Genomic DNA, 24,669 nt, shown 5'->3' on the forward strand with positions numbered 1-24,669 from the left:
GTGTTATAACAGTGGGAACCACTGCTCTATCCTCTGGCCTGACTTCATGTTGGTGTTATAACAGTGGAACCACTGCTCTATCCTCTGGCCTGACTTCACGTTGGTGTTATAACAGTGGAACCACTGCTCTATCCTCTGGCCTGACTTCATGTTGGTGTTTATAACAGTGGAACCACTGCTCTATCCTCTGGACTGACTTCATGTTGGTGTTATAACAGTGGAACCACTGCTCTATCCTCTGGCCTGACTTCATGTTGGTGTTTATAACAGTGGAACCACTGCTCTATCCTCTGGCCTGACTTCATGTTGGTGTTATAACAGTGGAACCACTGCTCTATCCTCTGGCCTGACTTCATGTTGGTGTTTATAACAGTGGAACCACTGCTCTATCCTCTGGCCTGACTTCACGTTGGTGTTATAACAGTGGAACCACTGCTCTATCCTCTGGCCTGACTTCACGTTGGTGTTTATAACAGTGGCTTAACCCATTTAGGCCTGACCTCGAAATTTAAAAAAAATCTTCTAAATCCTCCAGTTTTCTGAAATAAATATTTTCACAATTTTTCAAAAAGAGTGGCGCGCTATGAGCTTGTAGATCTGCTATTTTTCAATAGCTAAATTATAACAATGTTTAAAACACCAAAAGGGGTTCCCGCCCAAAATGGGTTAAAGTAAATAAATACATTTATTAAAAGTTACTCAAGTACTGTACTTGAGTGCAATTTTGAGGTATTTCCAATTTCCAGTAGCAGTACTTTTACTTAAGCCACTACATCTCACAGACAATTATTGTACTTCATCTGCAGGGAGCACTTTCATTTTGTGCATTCAGTATCTGTCTGAAAATGTCATCCATCTCTGCTGCATCCACTTTGCACATAAACGCCATGCAGCTTGGAATGACCTTACGATTATGCATTGTGTTTTTCTGTAACAATGCATTTCACCTGCAGAGAGAGAATTCCATGACAATGACACAGAACAGATATACATGTATACAGGACATGTCCATACGACCTCAGGGTCGTAACAAATACATAATTCATCTTCTGTTTCTCCCCATTACAGAGGGGGAACAATACAGCATAATGGATTCATTAATTGGAAAAAGTGCTGCACATATGTAAGGTTAGGCAAGGCTTAGCCTTCCCAAAAATTATGCTGGGTGTTTTTCAAATATATAATATGTGCGCAGCATTATATAGAAGGTGCGTGCGTGTGTGTGTGTGTGTGTGTGTGTGTGTGTGTGTGTTCCTCCCATTTTCTTATGAAACCATCTTCCTTGTCTTTGGATGTACAGTAACGTCCTTTATAATATATCTTTAAAGTTCATTCTCTTTTTTTATATGTTTATTTATTTGAGCACATCAATTTACAGTATACACGTGCTTGTATCATTGCATTGTATCGTTCCTGTGCTTTTTTTTTTTTTTTAAGACAGACAAAAAATAAACCACCTACATTCAATACATTCAACGATAAGTACAGAACAGGCTAACAGAAGGAGCCAGACAATAGACCGAAAACAAAACAAAAACTAAACTAAATATAATAATTAAAAAAAAGATCATTGGTTATTTTATTAGTTAATCAGAGGAGTTCATCAGCTATAGCAAAACACATGCATTTGATACAATTAACCACCAAAAAAGGGACTTATTAATTCAGAGCAGAAAGCAGCTTTACATAGACCCTTCAAGCCTTCCCTTCCCTTGGTTGAAAACGGCTATTCAGAGACATACTGTATTAACTAAGGGCAACTGATGGTAGGTGGTCGAGTAGAGGTTTCCATATTTTGGTAAAAATGTCATCATTGCCTTTAGACCTAGCACTCATTCTCTCCATGGGTAAGATTGTATATATGTCCCGGTACCACTGTGTAACTGGTGGTTTGTCCATAATCCAGTTGAAAAGGATACATTTTCTGGCGAGAACTAGTAATTTTTGAAGAAGCATAACATTAGCTGGGTTCAGGGACATATTCCGCTCTGGAAGGCTGAGCAAAAAGAGACCTGGTTTCTTTGCAATTATACATTTAAAGATTGTATTTAACTCCTTAGAAATAGAGGACCAGAATTTAGAAAGTCCCAAAAGCAGTGAATGTAAGTACCGGTTCATTCTCAATAGCAAACAATGTCAGATTATTAAGCCTCTTAACACTTAGCCCGCTAGCATTTATTGAAAAATGAGGATCTAATAGGCCTTATGCAGCCGACACTTCCGCGTTCAGCTTGGGCCGCCGGAACGCTTCCGGTTGGCAGAAACTCATTCACTGTGACGTACGGTCGTGATTTTGTAGGAATAAAGTTCAGTACTTTATACAACACTATTTCATTTGATAATATGATGCCATAGTCTTTCATAGTTTGTATTGTTTGTGTTGCGACATTGACATGATGACATGAGTTAGAAACGTCTTAAATCTCCTGTTAAAAACGAGGGCTCTTCATAGATTTCTCCGTTGTTGCCATGTCCGCTTGTTATAAGCGACTTTGGTCTTGTTTTTCAGTAAAGTTGTTGCGTTTTTCGGGGCTTGTTTCTGAAGTGTATGCTTATTTAGGCTTGTTCCCTAATGTTGTTTAAACCTGTGATTATGCTCAAACATTGTCATAAAGCCAAGGACCCCCATGTATTTGTGCACACGGACCCCCATCTGAATGTTTTGTGCCAGGTTTATATTTTTTATTTGTATAAAACAAAAACTATTTTGGAAAAAAAAAATCTGATCTACAAGCTCACAACGACGCATTGTGAGCTTGTAGATCTGCTATTCTCAAGTAGCTGCCGATGTCCTATAGTCTTAGTATATAAATATGAAGTATTATAGTAGCTCATTTGTGGAGTGGCTTCTTTTCATAGACCTGATTGCTTATTTCTCTCACACAATCTGGCAACACCGGTTGTTACGCTGCTGTGTATAACAACTGGAGAGGAGAGGTAGCTGTCGCCAGATTGTGTGAGAGAAATAAGCAATCAGGTCTATGAAAAGAAGCCAAGCCCCAAGTCGTTTATAACAAGCGGACATGGCAACAACGGAGAAATCTATGAAGAGCTCTCGTTTTTAACAGGAGATTTAAGACGTTTCTAACTCATGTCATCATGTCAACGTCGCAACACAAATAATACAAACTATGAAAAACTATGGCATCACATTATCAAATGAAATAGTGTTGTATAAAGTACTGAAGTTTATTCCTACAAAATCACGACCGTACGTTCACAGTGAATGAGTTTCTGCCAACCGGAAGTGTTCCGGCGGCCCAAGCTGAACGCGGAAGTGTCGGCTGCATAAGGCCCATTCACGCCAGCATTTTTCCGCTGTGTTTCCGCTGCCCCCTGGTGATCGCTGATCGGGTAGGCTAATAATACAGCAACTGGCCTAATCAGCATATGATTGGCTACTTGGTATGTCTGTAAACCTCCTCTACTTCCAGTCGCTTTGTAGCAAACAGTAGCGCGCCCTGGTTTGTTTTGGAAAACAGCAAAAAGCTAAATGGATATACGTAGCCTATGCCCTACGGCCTTTTTCAAGGCAAAGATAAAGTAAAGCTGTGAGTCGGCTCTCAGCACCAGTAACCGCACGGTTCTTTTGATGAATTGAACATGGTGGACCCTGTTGTAAACAAGTGTAATGCTTAATTGGGTCGTCCACTCACAGTTAACAGCCTTTGTATTGAGTTTGTGCTTGAAATGTACTGTAATTCTGCAAACTGTTAATACAATTTTCAATCAATCAATCAATCACACCCGGCGCAGCAACACTGACACGGTCAGCGGAGAGGCTGCTGTCTCTGTGCCGTCTGTGAAGAGCCATGAGCCGGGAGGGGCAGCAACACCGCCGGGTAATCTCCACACTGAAGAGTTATTCATAGTCTAATATTTTCGGTGGTGAGGTGACCACCGAACTATACAACATGATGTCACGAGCCGCGGTGAAGAGCAAACCACCGACCCAGCCCTTCTCTCTGTTTTTACTCACCACCGCTCAACGTTATTTCAGCTCCGGTGGTCACCTCACCACCGAAAATCCAGACTATGAATGAGCCTTGACTTGAGACTTGAGAAAAAGACCCATCTCAGCCAAAATATCCCAAAACAATGTCTGGGGAACAGAACTGTTCCTTTTCCTCAGACTACTTTTACTTTAATTAAAAAGCTAGATGAAGTGGCTATAATTGGGTCAAGGATCTTGCTTTCGTGAGCAATGGTGTACGAGATTGGTAATAAATTGGTCAAATCATGATAAGTAACTCATTTTTAGACCATCTGGGGGAAATAAATAAATAAATCTGCGGCGCGCAGCCGAGCGAAGTGAGGCCGCCAGAGTTCCCCCCGACGCAATTCTAGCCTACCTAAAGGTAAAATCCACCCGCCGCCTATGGTGCTACACTTTGTTGGCTTGACTGTTACGTGAATCGATTTTTTGTGATTGGACAAAACATGTAACTAAAATCATAAAATTCCAGATCCTATGGTAAAGTTTGTGTTGCTAGTAAGACATACAGTGTTTGGATCTAATCCTCGTCTCCAGCAACTTGGGTCTCTGGTTATGAGAATCAAATGACCTGACTTGGATTGGACTCATTATAAGCGATGAATCCATTGCAAAGCTGTGCAACCTTGTTAATATTTCCTATTTCCTGGAGATAACTATATTTCCTTGGCTGCTCTTTGGGCTCTTAACTGGTTTTCTGTATGATAGGCCACAGGCACAGGGTGAAAACACTGTCTTTTGATTGGCCAATGTGTAGAGCCACATCTGTTCCATGCAGCAGCGGTGAATCCTCTCATTTCACACACCGTTTGAGAGGAATATAGGAAAGATACAGCATGGAAAATGAGAGAAAATACATCAGCCGGCACTTGGAAGAGGACGGGTTTTGAGTTAACACATTCTGGACGGGTAACCCTCTTTTGGTGTTTTAAGCAAAATGGTAAATAGTAAATGGTGCATTTATATAGCGCCTTTATCCAAGGCACTTTACATAGATGCATTACATTCACCCATTCACACACACATTCATACACCGATGGCGACGGAAGCCATGCAAGGTACCAACCAGCACATCTGGAGCAATTTGGGGTTCAGTGTCTTGCCCAAGGATACTTCGACATGTAGACAGGAGGAGCCGGGATTCGAACCGCCGACCCATGGATCATTGGACGACCTGCTCTACCTCCTGAGCCACAGTCGCCCTAGCATTACGTTATACTTTAGCAATTGAAAAATAACAGATCTACAAGCTCGTAGCGCGGCACTACGAGCTTGTAGATTTGCTATTTTTGAACAATCGTGAAAATGTGGCGCAAATCTTTGAATCTATATTCTTTCAGAGCAAACATTTTTAACTCAAATATTTGCTTCTGGGGGGGGCTTGAAACAACATCTTTCAGATGTGGGTCGGCGGCCAAAAACATATATTTTTGGGGGTCCTTGACATGTAAATGTTTGAGAACGACTGACATAGAAACATTTAGAAGGCATTTGTAGAATCGTCCTCAGGTCTAAATGGGTTAAGAAAGCAGAAAGATGTGCATTAGACTGAGAGCAGCAAAGAGGGGAAGGAAATGTTGAGAAAAACAACACAGCCAAACAACAATATCAAAGGTGGCATATGGGGTGTTGGAGGGAACAACATACAAGACACAAAGAGCTGAAAAAGACAATTTGGTAAGAACAGTAAGAACAGCGGTGTTAAGATCTTCAGTGATAATGTATCCATTTCTAAATTAAAGGTATATTCAGTGATTTTACTTAATTCAAATATCACTTATTTTTTCTTTTTTTCTGGATAATCCTCCCTACTATAGAGTGTGCTGACCATATAAGGAGTTCCTCCCTGTTCCCAGTGAGCCCCTGGGGTCAAAAAACCCTAGTTTCAGTTTTGGTGGCGGGTGGCAAAGCCTTCATCCAATCAGGATGAGAGGGGCCTTCCTCCAATCATGATCGAGTGGGGGTGGGCCTTGGTGCACATGCTGTTGGCCTGTTGCACTTCCCCCCACTGTAGTGCGTGCATGTGCACATTTTGTTACCGGGGCGGACTGGGTGGTTTTCCAAATCACCCGAAATGAAATTAAATGATTACTATATTTACCCAGGGTATCTGGGCTAAGGTCAAGAACTTGTTTCCAGCCAGGCCCTGCTCATAGAACATTTCATCGTAGTGGTTCAATGCCTTGTTCAAGGGCACTTCAGCGGTGGTAATTTTAACGTGTCGGACCGCTGATTCGAACTGGCGACCTTCCGGTATCAAGACCGCTCCGCAATCCGTTAGGCCACCGCTGCCACGAATCAAATCACTGAATGCTCCTTTAACGCTGACGGTGATTTTTTTTTTTACTTTTTCATTATAATATCTGCTCACAACTAAGACACCCCACTCTCTGAGAACCACTGAGAGCTACCTAATCTGTACTGACAGGGACAGGGCTGATGTGGAGCCTTTGATAACACCTGGGGGAAATCTCCATGGCACATAAATTGGTTATTCTACATTTCATCTACCTTCTGACATGGTTTCATTTTATGATCTCTTTCGTTATCTGTCTGTCACCCTGTCAGTGTTTATCGCTCTATAAACACATCCCGTATTCCACACGGACGAAAACTGGCATGCGCTGCATTGGAAAAGAGTCACCCCCGAAAGTACCAGACAATGTGAAGTGTGTGAAAAAAAAGATTGCAGTACTGTGCTGTGTGCGAGTGATAAGTGTTTTATGAGTGTTATAAATGTATAAATATTAAATAACAGTTTCTTCGGGGGTCTCTGTGAGGTGTCTTTGGAGCTTTGGAGTTTATCTCTCGGTGTTCTCGTTTCATGATGAACATTCCATGATTACTTAAATTACCATAATGGTGTCATAATACATTTGTCCGTCTATTCACAGCCTTTGTCTATACTGATCGTACATACATGTATACAGACCCCCCCCCCCCCCCCCCATATCAATGGCTTTATGGCTTGGCATTGGCTTCTTTATCCCATTAACACATGGGTCTGCAACAGGCGCCGCTTGCGGCTCTAGAGCACGCCCCTAGTGGCTCCCTGTAGCATTACAAAAATCGATGGAAATGTATAATGTTTACCCTGTAGAAAAAGAAAGATAGCCGATGAAAAACAGAGGATTTAACAGTTCGTGGACAGAGGCTTTTGCCTTCACAGCCAATGCAGATTGGCTGCCTGTATGTTTAATCTGCAGTGAGAAGCTATCAAACAACAACAAAAGTAACGTTGAAAGACATTTCCAGGGAAAGCATGCTAAATTCTGCTAGTTTCGTTGCAACCCGGGAGATAATAAAGCTTGGCAAGCCGCATTATAATGCGTACATTTTCTTTGCGGCTCCAGATAGATTTTGAATTTATTTTTGGTCGAAAATGGCTCTTTCAACAACTTGGGTTGCCGACCCCTGCATTAACACCTGAGGCCGATTCTAAAAATGTCTTCTAAATCTAAAACTGTTTTTATGAAAATTGTATATGTTGCTATATCAGAAAAAGTTTGAGCACTATGCTCAAACTTTTTCATGTCATGTATTTGGCTGCGTGCCGTACCCCCATCTCAAAATATTGTATTCTGTGCACCGCCAGAATTATTTAACTATTTTTGAATAGCCAAAGCATAACATAATGGCTAAAGTGGCTAAAATGACTGTGATGCTAATATGAACTATACTTTTGACACAGCATGCTTTCCCGGTTTTTATATACTCTGCCTCTGTTGCACCTACAGTTGGGTGCCACCGATATTGTCCCTTATCATTTGACCCATTTAGGCCTGACCTCAAAATTTTAAAAAATCCTTCTAAATCCTCCAGTTTTGTGAAATAAATATTTTCACGATTTTTCAAAAATAGCAGATCTACAAGCTCGTAGCGCGCCACTCGGTGGTGTGCTATGAGCTTGTAGATCTGCTATTTTTCAATAGCTAAATTATAACAATGTTTAAAACACCAAAAGGGGTTCCCGCCCAAAATGGGTTAACTGTCCTTTTGCGCAGATCACGCAAACCTCAGCAAAAAGAAAAGGACAATATCGATGGCCTCCAACTTTATCCCTTCCTTTCTCCTCCTCCTTGTCTCTTTCTCTTTTCCCCCTCTTTTCCCCCACCCCCACAGGCATGCCATGCATCCTCTGGCCCCACAGGCTGCATAACTCACTTATAATAATCTTCTTCAAACCACCAAGTTCTGTTCCATCTCAGTTCTGCTATATTCAGCAGTAATATGTTCCAGCGGGTTGAGTGCGGAGAAGAGAATGAGATGGTGTTTTCCGGTAGCTTCTATGGGATCTCATTAGCGTCATAGGAGAGAAGAGACAGACATTATAGACCTGAGATATGTTGAAACTCATTAGAGAGGAGCCGGCACTCCCCTGGGATGCGCCAAAACACGCATGCACACATGTATGCAGGCACATACACACACTTGTGCACGCACGCACACGCACCCACACGCACACGTACAGTCACACACGTACACACTTGCAGTTCACTCGCACACACACATTTGATCCTAATATATAAATCATGGTATTCTAATGACTATACTTGACAAAATGACCTCATTACACACATAGGTTAGCCAGCTCATTTCAAAGCGACTGAACTGCAGTGGGTGTAGTTTTTCTTTTGTACATTTGCAGTTATTTGCACATTATGTCAATTGTCCTTTGCATTTGTGTTACACCAAGGAAAGAATGGGAGGGGAGATCTGTTCACTTGACACAGGCCTGCATGCATTAATTGCAATTTCCCTCTGATCCACCTGTTTAAGCTGAAAATAACAGGTTCTCAGCGAGAGACAAAGTATAAAAGTATAAACACTTTTGTCGCTGTTCCTGAATCAAGTAAACAAGGGAAACACTCCTCAGTTACTCAGCAAGTTGTTCCTCACTTCAACAGCTGAAGAGACAAGCTGAGTGAACGGTAACGGAATCAAAATGGAGTCCCCCATGGCCACCCGCTTCAACCGATAATCACCAGTATAGGTTACTGCATGCCGCTGAAGCCAAAACATCGTGAAACTGACTTGCATGGCGGCAGGCTGGTTAAGACTGATATGAGGTTAAGGTTAGTTTTCTGGTTTAAGGACTTCAGTGTTTTGTACCATACAATTAGTATGTATATTGTATACAGTTGGAGGCCATCGATATTGTCCTTTTCTTTTTGCTGAGGTTTGCGTGATCTGTGCAAAAGGACAGTTAACCCATTTTGGGCGGGAACCCCTTTTGGTGTTTTAAACATTATGTTATAATTTAGCTATTGAAAAATAGCAGATCTACAAGCTCATAGCGCGCCACCGAGTGGCGCGCTACGAGCTTGTAGGTCTGCTATTTTTGAAAAATCGTGAAAATATTTATTTCAGAAAACTGGAGGATTTAGAAGGATTTTTAAAAATTGAGGTCAGGCCTAAATGGGTCAAATGATAAGGGACAATATCGGTGGCACCCAACTGTAAGTAAGTACAGAACAAAGAATGTTTGCTTTCGCCATTTTTGTTGAAGAAGAGTCTGGGCAATTATGTTTTTAGCCTTACTAAAAGTTTCTAAATCTTATATTCCAGCCTGCTGTGGCTCGATTGCATTCGACTGATAAGTAACCTACTGGTGCTTATCGCTTGATTTCCATCCCAATCCGCCACCATGGCACTGCCCATAGCGAATGTCACGAAGGATAAACCACAAATGGGAGCAATAATTGCATCTCACTCAGATATTTCCCGTTACAATGAATCATTCAATGCAGACGGGGGGGGGGGGGGGGGGGGGGGGGGGGAAGATTTGAAATCATTTTGCCACAAAGCTTTTGGTACAAAGCTCCATGGGCATGAAGGTGACACAGTATATGGAAATCCATTTCCCTCTGTATAATATTTTCATCCTTTCGTTCCCGACTGACTCTGCTTTACTTTCTTTTATATCTACAAACTCGACACATGTCGGCAGACGGGCACTTCCCACTAGGACACATTGCTGTAATTGTAGTTTGCACCAAAGGTCTGCTACTTAATTAACATCGGAAGTAAAAGCCATTTGTTTTATAGCCTCGGACCGCGTTGGGAGAACCAGATAATCCATATTCATGAGATTAAAGTGAAGAGTAGGGTTATGTAAATGTCAGAACAGGGTTAACCATAATGCACTGGAAATAAATAGTCGACGGCAGTCGGTACAGTCATTTACCAAGCAGTGTCATTGTCCAGGAGTTCCTTTAACCTCTAGGTGTACATGTGCGCGTGCACGTTTGCGTGCAGGTGTGTGTCCGTATGTGTGTCCAGGACCGCCAGGTTTGGGCCCCCTGTGTTGGGCTCTCTGATTGAGTTTGCGGCTTCTCAAGCCAAGGGGGCGGCTAGCCCTTAACAGCCCCATATGGAAGCCTTCTGTTGGGGTCGGTGTCCTGCTGAGGCTGGGTTCAGGTATAGCCTCCAGACCTCCGGAAGCAATACGACACACAGATGGATCACCTACAGTATATTCCCCCAGCTAGGAGTCCTGCATGGACACCTTTTGGTCTGGTGGCAGGGAGCAATTGCCTGTCCAGTTGTTCTTGAGCGGCCCGGCTGCAGTTGAGATATAGTTGTTCTCAGCGCATACAGTTGGGTGCCACCGATATTGTCCCTTATCATTTGACCCATTTAGGCCTGACCTCAACATTTTTTTAAATCCTTCTAAATCCTCCAGTTTTCTGAAATAAATATTTTCACGATTTTTCAAAAATAGCAGACCTACAAGCTCGTAGCGCGCCGGTGGCGCTATGAGCTTGTAGATCTGCTATTTTTCAATAGCTAAATTATAACATAATGTTTAAAACACCAAAAGGGGTTCCCGCCCAAAATGGGTTAACTGACCTTTTGCGCAGATCACGCAAACCTCAGCAAAAAGAAAAGGACAATATCGATGGCCTCCAACTGTATGTGCATATTGGTGGGCAAAGCACTCAAACCCCAGTCCGTGAGTCAAAGTATAGATAGGCCTACTCCTAAATATTACTATTTTACTCGAGTTAAAGTTGCTTGGATTATTTTCTCTTTAAAAAGAAATATTCCAAAGTACATGCTTAAAAAAAATGTTATTCAAAAGTACAAATTACAAAGTTATACTTTTTAATATAAATCCATGGCTGTATTGTTTGCACATTGCATTCACGGAACCTTTGTAACTCTCTGAAACCAACTTGCTCGCTAAACCGCTATATGCTAAACAAATACTCTGGAAACACATTCAGCATAATAATGCAATCAAATCAACAAAAAGGACAGCCATTTCCTTTTCCCTTTTTTAATAGGCTACGGCTGCATGCCTGCAGAAATACCTTGGCTGCTGTAAAGGTCCAGTGAATGTGCCCTGTCCAAATATGCTTTACTCCTCTGTGTGTGTGTGTGTGTGTGTGTGTGTGTGTGTGTGTGTGTGTGTGTGTGTGTGTGTGTGTGTGTGTGTGTGTGTGTGTGTGTGTGTGTGTGTGTGTGTGTGTGTGTGTGTGTGTGTGTGTGTGTGTGTGTGTGTGTGTGTGTGTGTGTGTGTGTGTGTGTGTGTGTGCGTGCCTCCCATTTTCTTATGAAACCATCTTCCTTGTCTTTGGATGTACAGTAACATCCTTTATAATATATCTTTAAAGTTCATTCTCAATAGCAAACAATGTCAGATTATTATAGTAAGAGAAATCTATGAAAATCTGGGAACTAAATCGTTACCAAGAAATTTCTTCACCAATGTGTTTCTAAAGGTGTCTAATAACATGTACTAAAAGTTTGAAATTCAACTCCCGTGGGAAATTGAGTTATTAGCATAATATGTGGCCATACCCTTAACATCCTATATAAGGCAAAAAAGTCAAAATTTCATCATTCTTTAAGTAGCATGTGACATATGAAACTAGGGGGTTTTAATGATTCTGAATCCATTCCAAGCATTAGTTTTGCACAAAAAACACTCCTTGGGAGGAAAACGGCCTCACAAACGTGATGAGGTCAGCACATTTGGTCAAGTGGATATGGCCTAATTTAGCTCAAGGAGTTGAATTTCAAACTTTTAGTATATGTTATTAGACACCTTTAGAAAAGAAGAAATTTCTTGGTAACGATTTAGTTCCCAGATTGGTCAAATACCTGATAAAATGCCCTTACTATTAAGCCTCTTCACTGTGAAGTGCAGTTATGAGTTTAATGGAAAGCGTTGGTCATCACAGTTCTATTTGGGTCCAAAGCACTTGCCAGCTTCCTCTTCCTGTTCTCCCTTCTTTTCTGGCATCCCAATTTATGTAAGTTTTGGCATAGCAAGGACATTCACTCCAAAATAATGATTTAGTTTGCAGTCATGGAGCTGTTTTATAGCATTCAGATTCTGTGGCCTGCCCTCGCTGCAATAAGAGCAGGTCACAGAATCTGATAGGTAACCAAATGTGCTGTACCACTGCAAGAGGTACAGGTCACAGAATCTGATAGGTAACCAAATGTGCTGTACCACTGCAAGAGGTACAGGTCACAGAATCTGATGGGTAACCAAATGTGCTGTACCACTGCAAGAGGTACAGGTCACAGAATCTGATGGGTAACCAAATGTGCTGTACCACTGCAAGAGGCGGAGGCATTTTAGATAGAGAACAAGGTAATAGGCCTATCTCACAGCCCGCTTTCCACGCCCACTTCCGGTAGATAGTGGTGTCATTTAACATTAGGCATTTAAACTTTTTTTCTCTGGAGAATCTAAGTACATTTCCTAATGTTAAAATGTCAAAGACCGATAATAATATGAAGAAAACACAATGGTATAACAACTCAAATAAGTAGAATAAACCTTACCTTTACAAAACGGTAGTTTGTGGCTTGTGAAAATACCTCTTTTAACATGGAAGCCTATGGACCGAAAAGAAATAACACCACTAGCTCTAAAAGGGGGCGTAAAAAGGGGGCGGGAAATGCTGTGAGATAGGCCTATGACAACCTTCCTATAATGTATTTCAGTCAGACAACTCTTAGAGTGAATTTAGAATATATATTTATAGAGCATACTTGAGCATAGATAGATATATGAAGCATAGATTAGCGTCAGGGCTAGCTGTCCCTATTCATTCCCTGTAACGTTAACATTTTAGTTAAATTATAAGCCAAGTAGAATTACAGGGAATGAATAAGACCCCCATGCAGGGGATCTAGAAACAGAGCCTGTATACAGGTGGATGCTGGGAAGGCGGTGGGATTTGCAAAAACTTCATGAGCAGCAGGTTAGCAGTGAGCGAGGCAGGGAGACAGCAGCGGCGCACGTCCGCACAGCAGGAGAGAAGCCAGGAATGAGCATGTAGGCAGGTTTAAATAGCCGCTCTGATCAGGAGAGTGCATGAGACTAGTCAGCTGATCAGGTATAGGCGCACTCGCGAGTTGCCTGCCTGAACTAGCTCCGCAGGCTTCGCATCATTAAGTACAATATTTGAAATGTAGTGGAGTGAAAGTTATTTAAATTAAATATTGAGTAATAATAGTAGTAGTACATAATAGTAGTAGTACATAATACTCATAATACAGATACTCAAAACATACTTGGGTAAATAGTTACAGAGTAACTTTGTTACTGCTGCTGTAAACACAAAACTATCTGTCGGCTCTCTCTCTCTCGCTCTCGCTCTCGCTCTCTCTCTCTCTCTCTCTCTCTCTCTCTCTCTCTCTCTCTCTCTCTCTCTCTCTCTCTCTCTCTCTCTCTCTCTCTCTCTCCTTCTCCCCTCTTGTTGTGGTGGGTCCAATTTACAGTAACGTGGAATAAGCTCAAATGTGGCTTTGTGCCCAAATTGATTCCAGCCTTTGATGTATCATTGTTGTCAGTGCTAACCTAATCACTGCCGTGCATGAAAGGAGGCCCCCTCAACTCCCCAAAGGAAAAGGTAGACTGGCTTTTCTTTCACTCTGTTTCTCAGAACCACATATCCTTAAAGGTGTTATGTGCAGATGAGAAGACACATGACTGCACACTGAATGGGGCTTTTGTGTGCCACAGCATCCTATCATTTTCTTGTTTTTGAAGAAGGTGATTTTTATTCTTGTCATTCATGTGTACTATTCCCCACTGTGAGGAAGAGGAAGATGAGAGCGAGAAAGTGGAGAATACATATTCTTTTTGTGAAGGGATTTTTCATTGTTCTCTTTGTGCTTGAAAGCAGTAGGAATCGACAAATGGAGAAAACTCGGAGGCTTACTGAAAATGACACCCTTCATACCAAATTGCCCTTTTACGGTTCTGCAGCATGATACTGGTATAGAACAACATTTGATCCTTATTTTTCTTTCATTAGGGTCTCACTGCAAAGCAGGGAAAGCCAATGTACAGTATTTGCTCAAATGCTACTATTATTATAGGCCATGGCCCCTAATAATACAATTGGCTCCCGAAGTTCACGCACGGGCCAATTGTGTTTGCGGAGATGCCCGACAAAGCCGGATCCACCACGATGGATCCGGAGCCCACAACTGACAAGCAACATTCTAATTAAAGGAGCATTCAGTGATTTGGGTGATTTGTAAACCCCCCCCGGTAACAAGATGTGCACATGCACGCACTACAGTGGGGGGGACGCGTAACATAGGCCAACAGCACGCACACATATAATAATCAACTATGACTATAATCAAAATGTGCTGCCAAAAACAACACTGCTCAGTAGAGCGCTCCCCTTTGAGTCACATTTATACCAGGCATTGTGTATCAAACAAAACTGTCCTATGCCAAACGTCTTATGGGTAACTAACAAAAGACATATGGTGGCAATATTGCAGACAAATTACTTCAAGGGTTTGTGAACATTTTGATCGAGACCCTCTTGCATTTCTCAATTGTTTTCCTACTCTATAGAGCTTCGCAGTCCCGCCTCCTCCCGAGGACCAGTAGTGAATTCCCCGTTCATTTTCCTCATAGAGAAAATGTATTTATATAAAGACGTTTACACCGCGGACAAAGCCAACTCGAGTTGTGACGACAAATGATTTGTAAGAAGAAAAACATGGCTGGATAGAACACTTACAAATTATTTATTATTTTATCAGCGAAAAACATTGTTTATTGTCATGATGTGTCACAACTCGAGTTGGCTTTGTCCACGGCATAATCTTCTTTAAATAAATACTTTTTGAAAAGTCTGAGGAAAATGAATGAGGAATTCACTTTCTAGCGTCATCATGAAAGGGGAATAAAATGTCTCTCTGACACCCATAAGGTCCACTCCACACATTTGCTAGTTATAAACATATCAGGTCCCGTCGTGATACCTTGATATTTGGAGAAAATACATGCATAATAATCCCTTTTCATACGCATGGTCAAAAAAAGGAAGTAAATGGGAATGCAAAAATAGAGGCGATAAGGATTGCAAAACATGAATGGATGAAGAAATAACACTTAGAATTGGTCTGCATGGGGTGCTGTAATGAGCACTGAAAGTCTACAGGCTCAGCCTGCCATGTGTTCCATTTGTCCTAGAGAGGTATCAATCGGTCGGGGCTGTGTGTGCATCTGGACATATTGAACAATTTAGCCTCCACGCAGGATTTCTTTTCTTCTCCTTGTCAGTCAGTGGAAGCCATGAAGCCATGAAGGCAGCAATATGTCTTCTATACTTCCTTCCCTCGCTCTCCCTTTATCTTTCTCTCTGTCACACACTGTCCACTCTCTTTTGTCACGGCAGCACAACAGATTGCTGTCAATGAGTGCACTGCATTGTAGGGTAATGGCGGCACAGTGAAAGGCCACAGTCAGTGTGTGGTTATGATCCTAATAAGACATGGAGGAAGCAGCAGCAGCAGCAGCAGCAGCAGCGCTGACCCTCCATCCATACGGTTGTGGACATTCATCTCCTGAAACACAGGCTTAGGGTGAGAGAGGGGGGGGGGGGGGGGGGGGGGTGAGAGAGAGAGAGAGAGAGAGAGACAGAGACATTGGAAGCTTCCTCAAATTGCAAGGTGGGAGATGAATGATGTGTATTTGAAAGGACGGGAAGGTCAGAGAGACAGAGAAGCCCAGAGCCAGAGAAAGAGGGACAGTAATAAAGAGAGATGAGCTCAACCTGTAAAGCTAACAGAGATGATTAATAGGGAATCCAAGGGAACTGTACTGAAGCTTTCAGCAACCATGGACAGTTACATTGACTAGTACAGCTCCCACTATAAAGCCGTCCATTGTTGGAGGTTATGAGCCATGTGCACAACATAAATCATATAATCAGCCAACCGCAATCACCACCATTGAGCATAAAACAATGCCATCATGGCTGTAGGAGTCAGCTATATTATGGCTCGGTGTCATGGAATGGTTATTATAACCATCCATTATTTCCTCCGTGGTGGAAAGATCTCAGAAAACGGTATGATCTTTATGTCGATTCAAGTCTGTCTGTCTGTCTCTCTGTCTGTCTGTCTGTACGTTATGCTTCTTTCTCTCAACATGTAGAAAATATATATATATATAATATCACCGATAACAAACATCATATATAACATAACATGTACAGCATAAACGTAGGAGATCTGTGTTGCATTTGACTTTCATCTGAACACCATATACAGGAATTATGGAACTCAAGATTCAATGTTCAAAGCGGTCTCTGGAACAACATCATTTCAGATGGGGGTCGGCGGGCCAATTACATATCATTTTTGGGGTCCTTGACATGAAATAGTTTGAGAACCACTGATATAGAAACATTGGTTTTTCAGAAAACTGTCAAGATTTAGAACATTTGTAGTCTTGTAATCAGTTCTCAGGTCTAAATGGCTTAATACATAGTGTATCCTTAAGTCTGCGCTTGCTAATTAACTCATAAGAAGAATTGGGAGTTGTAAATGCAGTCCTATTATGGCTATAGAATATTTTCAAGAAACCTTGGACCCCCCTCCCTCACCCCTATCCATGTGCACAGCATTCTGGGCTCGCTAACCTTGTTCCCATGTGTGAGAGAGAGAAGGAAACAATACAATGCAGGCCAGGATTAAAAACCGGGACACAAACAATAGATACACCAACACTGCTACATCCTCCTGTCTCTATTGTTCATGTGGTTGGTCCCAAATGGCATCATTGAATTACAAAAGCTCCTGTCACATTCATTTCTTCACCGTCATCAGAACCACAAAATAAATGCTTGCTGTGCCTTTGCTTCTCTCCCTGGCGTGCCGGCGCTATATAGGCACAATTTGTATTCCTTGATGCCATGTAGTGCCTTGGTTGTTAAGAGAGCTTCTGCATGCGTCTTGGGTCATCTGTGATGAACAATACCCGAGGGAGAGGCGGGGGCTTGTTGATCAAAACCCAGGGCTCCGCAAATCCAATACATTTTAGGGATTTTTGTATGCATTGTTTTTCTACCTTGTTTGCATCATGATCAGGGGAGAGAAAATGAATTGCTTGCCAAGGAAACTTTAACTTACAAAGTTTTGCATGGTGGGAAGAGCAAAAACAAAATGCTGTGTTGTGCCCATGGAATAGGTCTGTGCGGTTGCAGTCAGCTTGATACCTATATCTCTGGTGGTGATGTAATTATCATCTGATTGAGGATAGCTACTGGGACGTAAGTCGGGACTTGATCACCCCGGCTGGATCGCCTGCAAGTGAGGGGTATGATGTTGGTAGACCCGAAACCCTGTTGACCTCAGGATACATCACTGAGGATACGTCCCAGGTGCATCCATGCAATGTATTTCTTTTAGTTATAGTTATTCTATTTATAGTGACTCATAGGAATAGACTATGTGACAAGTTAGGTATAGTCTGGTGACCACCGGAGAGACGGATGACAGCCGGAATGTAGACGGCACCTGGGTGAGCAGTATGGGTTAGCGCCCCAGCCTGTGTCCTCCGTGAGGATAAAGCCCAACAACCCTCGGTGAGGCCTTTAGGAGGGCCATGCAAGCAGCAAGCAGAGCCGCAGCACCATTGCCCTGCGGAACCATTGCCCACCACTCCTGAATGAAGTGTCTGGTGCTGGGACTCTGGTGCAACGCACAGGTCCTGAGCCTGGTGAGAGCAGGAGTGGACCTGGTGAGACGTAGGAGGGGCCCGGACAGGAGACAACCCACAGAGCCTAGTCCTTCCATGCGCCAGAAGTGTACCTCCCAGCCCTGGCAGAGTAGTTCTGGAGTAGTTCCAACGGATTGTGTGGCCCTGGGTTTTGCCCTAGTGGGACTGATTGAGGGTAGCTACTGGGACGTAAGTCGGGACTTGATCACCCCGGCTGGGTCGCCTGAGTGAGGGGTATGATGTTGGTAGACCCGAAACCCTGTTGACCTCAGGATACATCACTGAGGTCCCAGGTGCATCCATGCGATGTATTTGTTTAGTCATTGTTGCTTCTGTATTTAGACATGAATCTATGGCATAGGAAATATATTGTACTGTAGTGGGCTGTGTATATAAATCATTAGTCTTCTGTCTTCATTTCCCAACAATTACATGGTTTAATATAACTATCCCCTAGTCCTTCATAATTTGTCATATATAATTTGCTTTTAACAGGATCGTGGTCGTGTAGAATTAGTTCTATTAGTCTTTTATCATTTAATATGACTGTCTTTGATTGCCGGACTGCTAGCTTTAATCTCTTTAACAGCTTCACAGCTCGCCAAATGATCCTATTAAATAACGCTAAATGTCCCTCTCCTTTTCTCCCCCAACTCCTTTGCCCCTTCTCTTCTATCTCTTTCTTAATTTCATCCCCCGTCTCCCGTTTTCGCATCGCCATTCAATACTGCTGTCCCCTTTCTTCATACTGCCTCTGATATCTCCAACTATGTCTGTCTGGATTCTTGCCCATCTCATACTGCATACTATCACACATGCACGTCAGTGTTTTTCGTCGACTAAAACCAAGACGAAATGGAAACTAAATTAAATCTAAGCTATGATGACTAAAACTAAGACAAAATAAATATACTGACAATTTCGTCAACAAATACAAACTAGACTAAAATGTTAGGAAAGGACTTGTGGACAAGAGATCCAGTATAAGTAATTTTACAATTATATTTGCACGCTGAAAATAGCCGATATACAAGCCTGCGACGCGTTGTGGGCTTACGTAGATCGTCTATTTTCAGCATGCGGAGAAAAAAAACAGCCATTACGACGGCATCAAGGCCCTCCAAAAAACATTTTGTTCGACTAAATCACCCGTAGATTTTAGTCGACTAAAATCTCATGACATTTAGTCGACTAAAAATAGACTAACACTACTGTAAGACATTCCAGGTGACTAAAATGTGACTAAAACTAAAGGAAAACTATTCAAGAGACTATACGACTAAAACTAAAATCAAAATTTGCTGCCAAAAACAACACTGATGCAGTCATCTTTCTCCTACCCCCCATCCCCCCCCCCCCCTCCCCCATCCTCCCGCTCACCACCACACAGGGGCGAGGCGGCAGGGGACCAGCGCGTGCTGCAGGTGGACCTGGAGGTGAACAGCGGGGTGACGCCGCTGCCCCCCAGTGGCCGGGAGGTCACGTGGCAGGTGGAGTACCCGCTCACCCGCACGCTCTCCGGCGAGGTGCAGACTCTCATCCGCCTGGCGCCACAGGGCCTGGGGGGCATCGTGCCCCTGGCCATGGTGAGTGAGGAGGAGATGAGTGAGATGAGGAGAGTGTGTGCGTATATCCCTGAGTATCAAGTGTGCTGCTGATACACGCTGTATCGGAATAGTTTTTCAACCTATCCTGAACATTGAAAAATTACACTTATAGGAAACCCAGTGTATCTCAACGTGTCTCTTTACTCTCTTAATTCGACTCTCTCTCTCTCTCTCTCTCTCTCTCTCTCTCTCTCTCTCTGACTCTCTCTCTCTGACTCTCTCTCTCTCTCTCTCTCTCTCTCTCTCCATCTCTCCATGAGCATCTCACCATACTATAATATCAGTCGGAGCATTTTAGCTGTCAAACTGAGAATGTGTGTGTGTGTGTGTGTGTGTGTGTGTGTGTGTGTGTGTGTGTGTGTGTGTGTGTGTGTGTGTGTGTGTGTGTGTGTGTGTGTGTGTGTGTGTGTGTGTGTGTGTGTGTGTGTGTGTGTGTGTGTGTGTGTGTGTCATCCCTCCCACTGTGTGTGGTAGAGAGAGAGTATTTGGAAGTGTTAGCTTGTATACATGTAATACGTGGATATGTCTGGATGGATGGGCCAACCTCCGCGCTACACAGCAGTCTCCAATGAAAGAGCTTTTGCACCCATGCTGGAGGAGCTCGGTGGACTGGGTTTCATGCTGTGTATGTACAGTACACGCGTACCTATAGAGCGTCGCAGTCCCGCCTCCTACCCTGGACCAGGAAATGAAACCCAATGCATTATTCTCATAGACATTTCTTAAAGTATTTATTTAAAGACGGTTACGCCGCGGACAAAGCCAACTCGAGTCGTGACAACTCATGACAACACAAACAATATTTTGGACCAAACAAATAATTAGAAAGAAGAAAAAAACGGCAGGTTACAACACTTTTTTTGTTGTTTTTCTTCTTTGTAATTATTTGTTTGGTCCAAAATATTGTTTGTGTTGTCATGAGTTGTCACGACTCGAGTTGGCTTTGTCCGCGGCGTAACCGTCTTTAAATAAATACTTTAAGAAATGTCTATGAGAATAATGCATTGGGTTTCATTTCCTGGTCCAGGGTAGGAGGCGGGACTGCGACGCTCTATAGTACACATGCATTAGTGTTTCTTATAGCTGAGGATTGCTTACTTCTCTTTCTTAAATTCTATTCCCACGATTTTGCAACCCACTTTTTACACCCAGTGTCAATTATCTAATGTAATCCTGGGCGCTACACTTCCTCTGCCACCTGGGGGGGCAGCGGACTGACCTCATGCTTCCTTCTATGCATGAGGAGTCCAAGGAGAGATAGAGAGAGAGAGAGAGAGCGAGAACAAACTGATATATCCGGTGCAGTGTGTGTATCCTCCCTCTCTGCTTTAATAGTTGGTTGCTGGCTCTTTGTCTCACTATAAGGAACATACCCCACACACACACACCCACGGGAGGCATATATTTCAGTCACTTTATAATTCTAAACACATACTGTATCAATGATTTATCCAAGTCTACCATGTTGACATATCTGCCTCAGAGTTTTGTGCTGCTGTGTACAATACATCATTTCACCATCATCATACAGCCCTGTTTTTATAACAGTGCCTATGGTTATAAGATGCAGCATTACAGAATTCTCTCATGAAAAGCCAGACCTCTCTACTTTGTATTTCTACACAAAGGTTACACTTTTTAACAGTTCTACTGCGTAACCCGCGTTCCCGGCTATTTAATCCATGTGTCGGTGCTGCGTAATACGCTAAACCCGCTATTTGTTTAATGTGTTTAATTCGCAGTTTTTTTAATAATTGAAAAGAGAGAGCCGATTTGTCGCGGACCTGGTGACGAGGCCCTCGCGTTATGATGACGAAACCTGGAAATCAAGCCATGCTCTGGGCTGCTAGGGCTTCTGGGAAAATGAGTTCAATGCAAGTGAACGAGGGGTTTGTTTGGACTACAACATGCTGTGGAGGCTGTCTTCGTTTTGCATTGTAATGTTTTTCTCTTCAACAACCAACCATGGGACTATTTTCCGCCGTATCTTCGTGAATCAAAGCTGCAAATACTTTGGCGTATGCTCCAAAGGTAATAAGACAATCTAGGCAGCCTAGGTAGGATGGTAGGATGAATTTAAAGTTGTCAATAATTTTAATTGGCAATTGGCTCAACCAGGGATTGGCTCAACCAATTGGCTCAACCAGGGAATGGCTCAACCAATTGGCTCAACCAAGGAATGGCTCAACCAATTGGCTCAACCAGGGATTGGCTCAACCAATTGGCTCAACCAGGGAATGGCTCAACCAATTGGCTCAACCAGGGATTGGCTCAACCAATTGGCTCAACCAGGGAATGGCTCAACCAATTGGCTCAACCAGGGAATGGCTCAACCAATTGGCTCAACCAGGGACGTGCAGAGTGTGTTAGAGAGGCTGGGGCTGAAATCCCGTAAGAGGGCATTTTTGGACTAAAATAGTGAAAATAGCAGATCTACAAGCTCGCAACGCGTCGCGCTGGGACACGTGGGCTTGTAGATCAGCTATTTTCAGGGTCGCAACCCAGCACTTTTTATCTACTGGAGATGCGGCGTAACGACATGGATTTCTAAACTAATTTGTTCAATGCAAAATGCTGCGTTCAAGTTCAGGAGACTTCGGAGAAAAAGCACTTCTCCTGAATGCTGCCTTCCGTTATGGCATGGAAAGGAGACGCATGTGCGTTTCTTCCACCATAGTAAATGCTGCATTCGTGGTCTGGAAAGGGCAGTTGTTTTACAGACGGGTAAAAGGGCAGTTGTTTTACAGACGGGTAAAAGGGCAGTTGTTTTACAGACGGGGTAAAAGGGTAGGGGCTGAAGCCACCTTTGATGTCTGTGCACGTCCCTGAGCGCAACAACATAAAGACTACTGTCCCTGGCATACCGTATACCAACATAAAGACTACTGTCCCTGGCATACCGTATACCAACAAAGACTACTGTCCCTGGCATACCGTATACCAACATAAAGACTACTGTCCCTGGCATACCGTATACCAACAACATAAAGACTACTGTCCCTGGCATACCGTATAACAACAAAGACTACTGTCCCTGGCATACCGTATACCAACATAAAGACTACTGTCCCTGGCATACCGTATACCAACAACATAAAGACTACTGTCCCTGGCATACCGTATACCAACAAAGACTACTGTCCCTGGCATACCGTATACCAACAAAGACTACTGTCCCTGGCATACCGTATACCAACATAAAGACTACTGTCCCTGGCATACCGTATACCAACATAAAGACTACTGTCCCTGGCATACCGTATACCAACATAAAGACTACTGTCCCTGGCATACCGTATACCAACATAAAGACTACTGTCCCTGGCATACCGTATACCAACAACATAAAGACTACTGTCCCTGGCATACCGTATACCAACATAAAGACTACTGTCCCTGGCATACCGTATACCAACATAAAGACTACTGTCCCTGGCATACCGTATACCAACATAAAGACTACTGTCCCTGGCATACCGTATACCAACATAAAGACTACTGTCCCTGGCATACCGTATACCAACATAAAGACTACTGTCCCTGGCATACCGTATACCAACATACAGACTACTGTCCCTGGCATACCGTATACCAACATAAAGACTACTGTCCCTGGCATACCGTATACCAACAACATAAAGACTACTGTCCCTGGCATACCGTATACCAACATAAAGACTACTGTCCCTGGCATACCGTATACCAACAAAGACTACTGTCCCTGGCATACCGTATACCAACAAAGACTACTGTCCCTGGCATACCGTATACCAACATAAAGACTACTGTCCCTGGCATACCGTATACCAACAACATAAAGACTACTGTCCCTGGCATACCGTATACCAACATAAAGACTACTGTCCCTGGCATACCGTATACCAACAAAGACTACTGTCCCTGGCATACCGTATACCAACAACATAAAGACTACTGTCCCTGGCATACCGTATACCAACAAAGACTACTGTCCCTGGCATACCGTATACCAACAACATAAAGACTACTGTCCCTGGCATACCGTATACAAACATAAAGACTACTGTCCCTGGCATACCGTATACCAACAAAGACTACTGTCCCTGGCATACCGTATACCAACAAAGACTACTGTCCCTGGCATACCGTATACCAACATAAAGACTACTGTCCCTGGCATACCGTATACCAACATAAAGACTACTGTCCCTGGCATACCGTATACCAGGCATGTCATAATAACCACATAAAGACTACTGTCCCTGGCATACCGTATACCAGGCATGTCATAATAACAACATAAAGACTACTGTCCCTGGCATACCGTATACCAACATAAAGACTACTGTCCCTGGCATACCGTATACCAACATAAAGACTACTGTCCCTGGCATACCGTATACCAACATAAAGACTACTGTCCCTGGTATACCGTATACCAACATAAAGACTACTGTCCCTGGCATACCGTATACCAACATAAAGACTACTGTCCCTGGTATACCGTATACCAACATAAAGACTACTGTCCCTGGCATACCGTATACCAACATAAAGACTACTGTCCCTGGCATACCATATACCAACATAAAGACTACTGTCCCTGGTATACCGTATACCAGGCATGTCATAATAACAACATAAAGACTACTGTCCCTGGCATACCGTATACCAGGCATATCATAATAACAACATAAAGACTACTGTCCCTGGTATACCGTATACCAGGCATGTCATAATAGAACAACAACATAAAGACTACTGTCCCTGGCATACCGTATACCAGGCATGTCATAATAACCACATAAAGACTACTGTCCCTGGTATACCGTATACCAGGCATGTCATAATAACAACATAAAGACTACTGTCCCTGGCATACCGTATACCAGGCATGTCATAATAACCACATAAAGACTACTGTCCCTGGCATACCGTATACCAGGCACGTCATAATAGAACAACAACATAAAGACTACTGTCCCTGGCATACCGTATACCAGGCACGTCATAATAGGCGCACATTTGGTGAGAATAGGCAAACATAATGCGACAATAGCCGATGTACATTGTGAGTATTTTTTACTACTACT

At 43.0% G+C, this 24,669-nt stretch overlaps 1 protein-coding gene across 4 annotated transcripts in view; it reads left to right on the top strand.

The window, feature by feature from the left end:
• The window catches only part of LOC306939789 (transmembrane protein 132C), a 220,629-nt gene that overhangs the window by 144,202 nt on the left and 51,758 nt on the right, over window positions 1–24,669 (top strand). For all 4 annotated transcript variants that reach the window (XM_079524487.1, XM_079524488.1, XM_079524489.1 and 1 more), the window contains one exon: window positions 19,381–19,576. In XM_079524487.1, coding sequence (XP_079380613.1) covers window positions 19,381–19,576 — 196 coding nt within the window. The remainder of the gene's footprint in view (window positions 1–19,380; window positions 19,577–24,669) is intronic.

Source organism: Electrona antarctica (genome assembly GCF_951216825.1).
Source record: "Electrona antarctica genome assembly, chromosome: 16".
In the NCBI taxonomy this organism is placed as follows: Eukaryota; Metazoa; Chordata; class Actinopteri; order Myctophiformes; family Myctophidae; genus Electrona; species Electrona antarctica.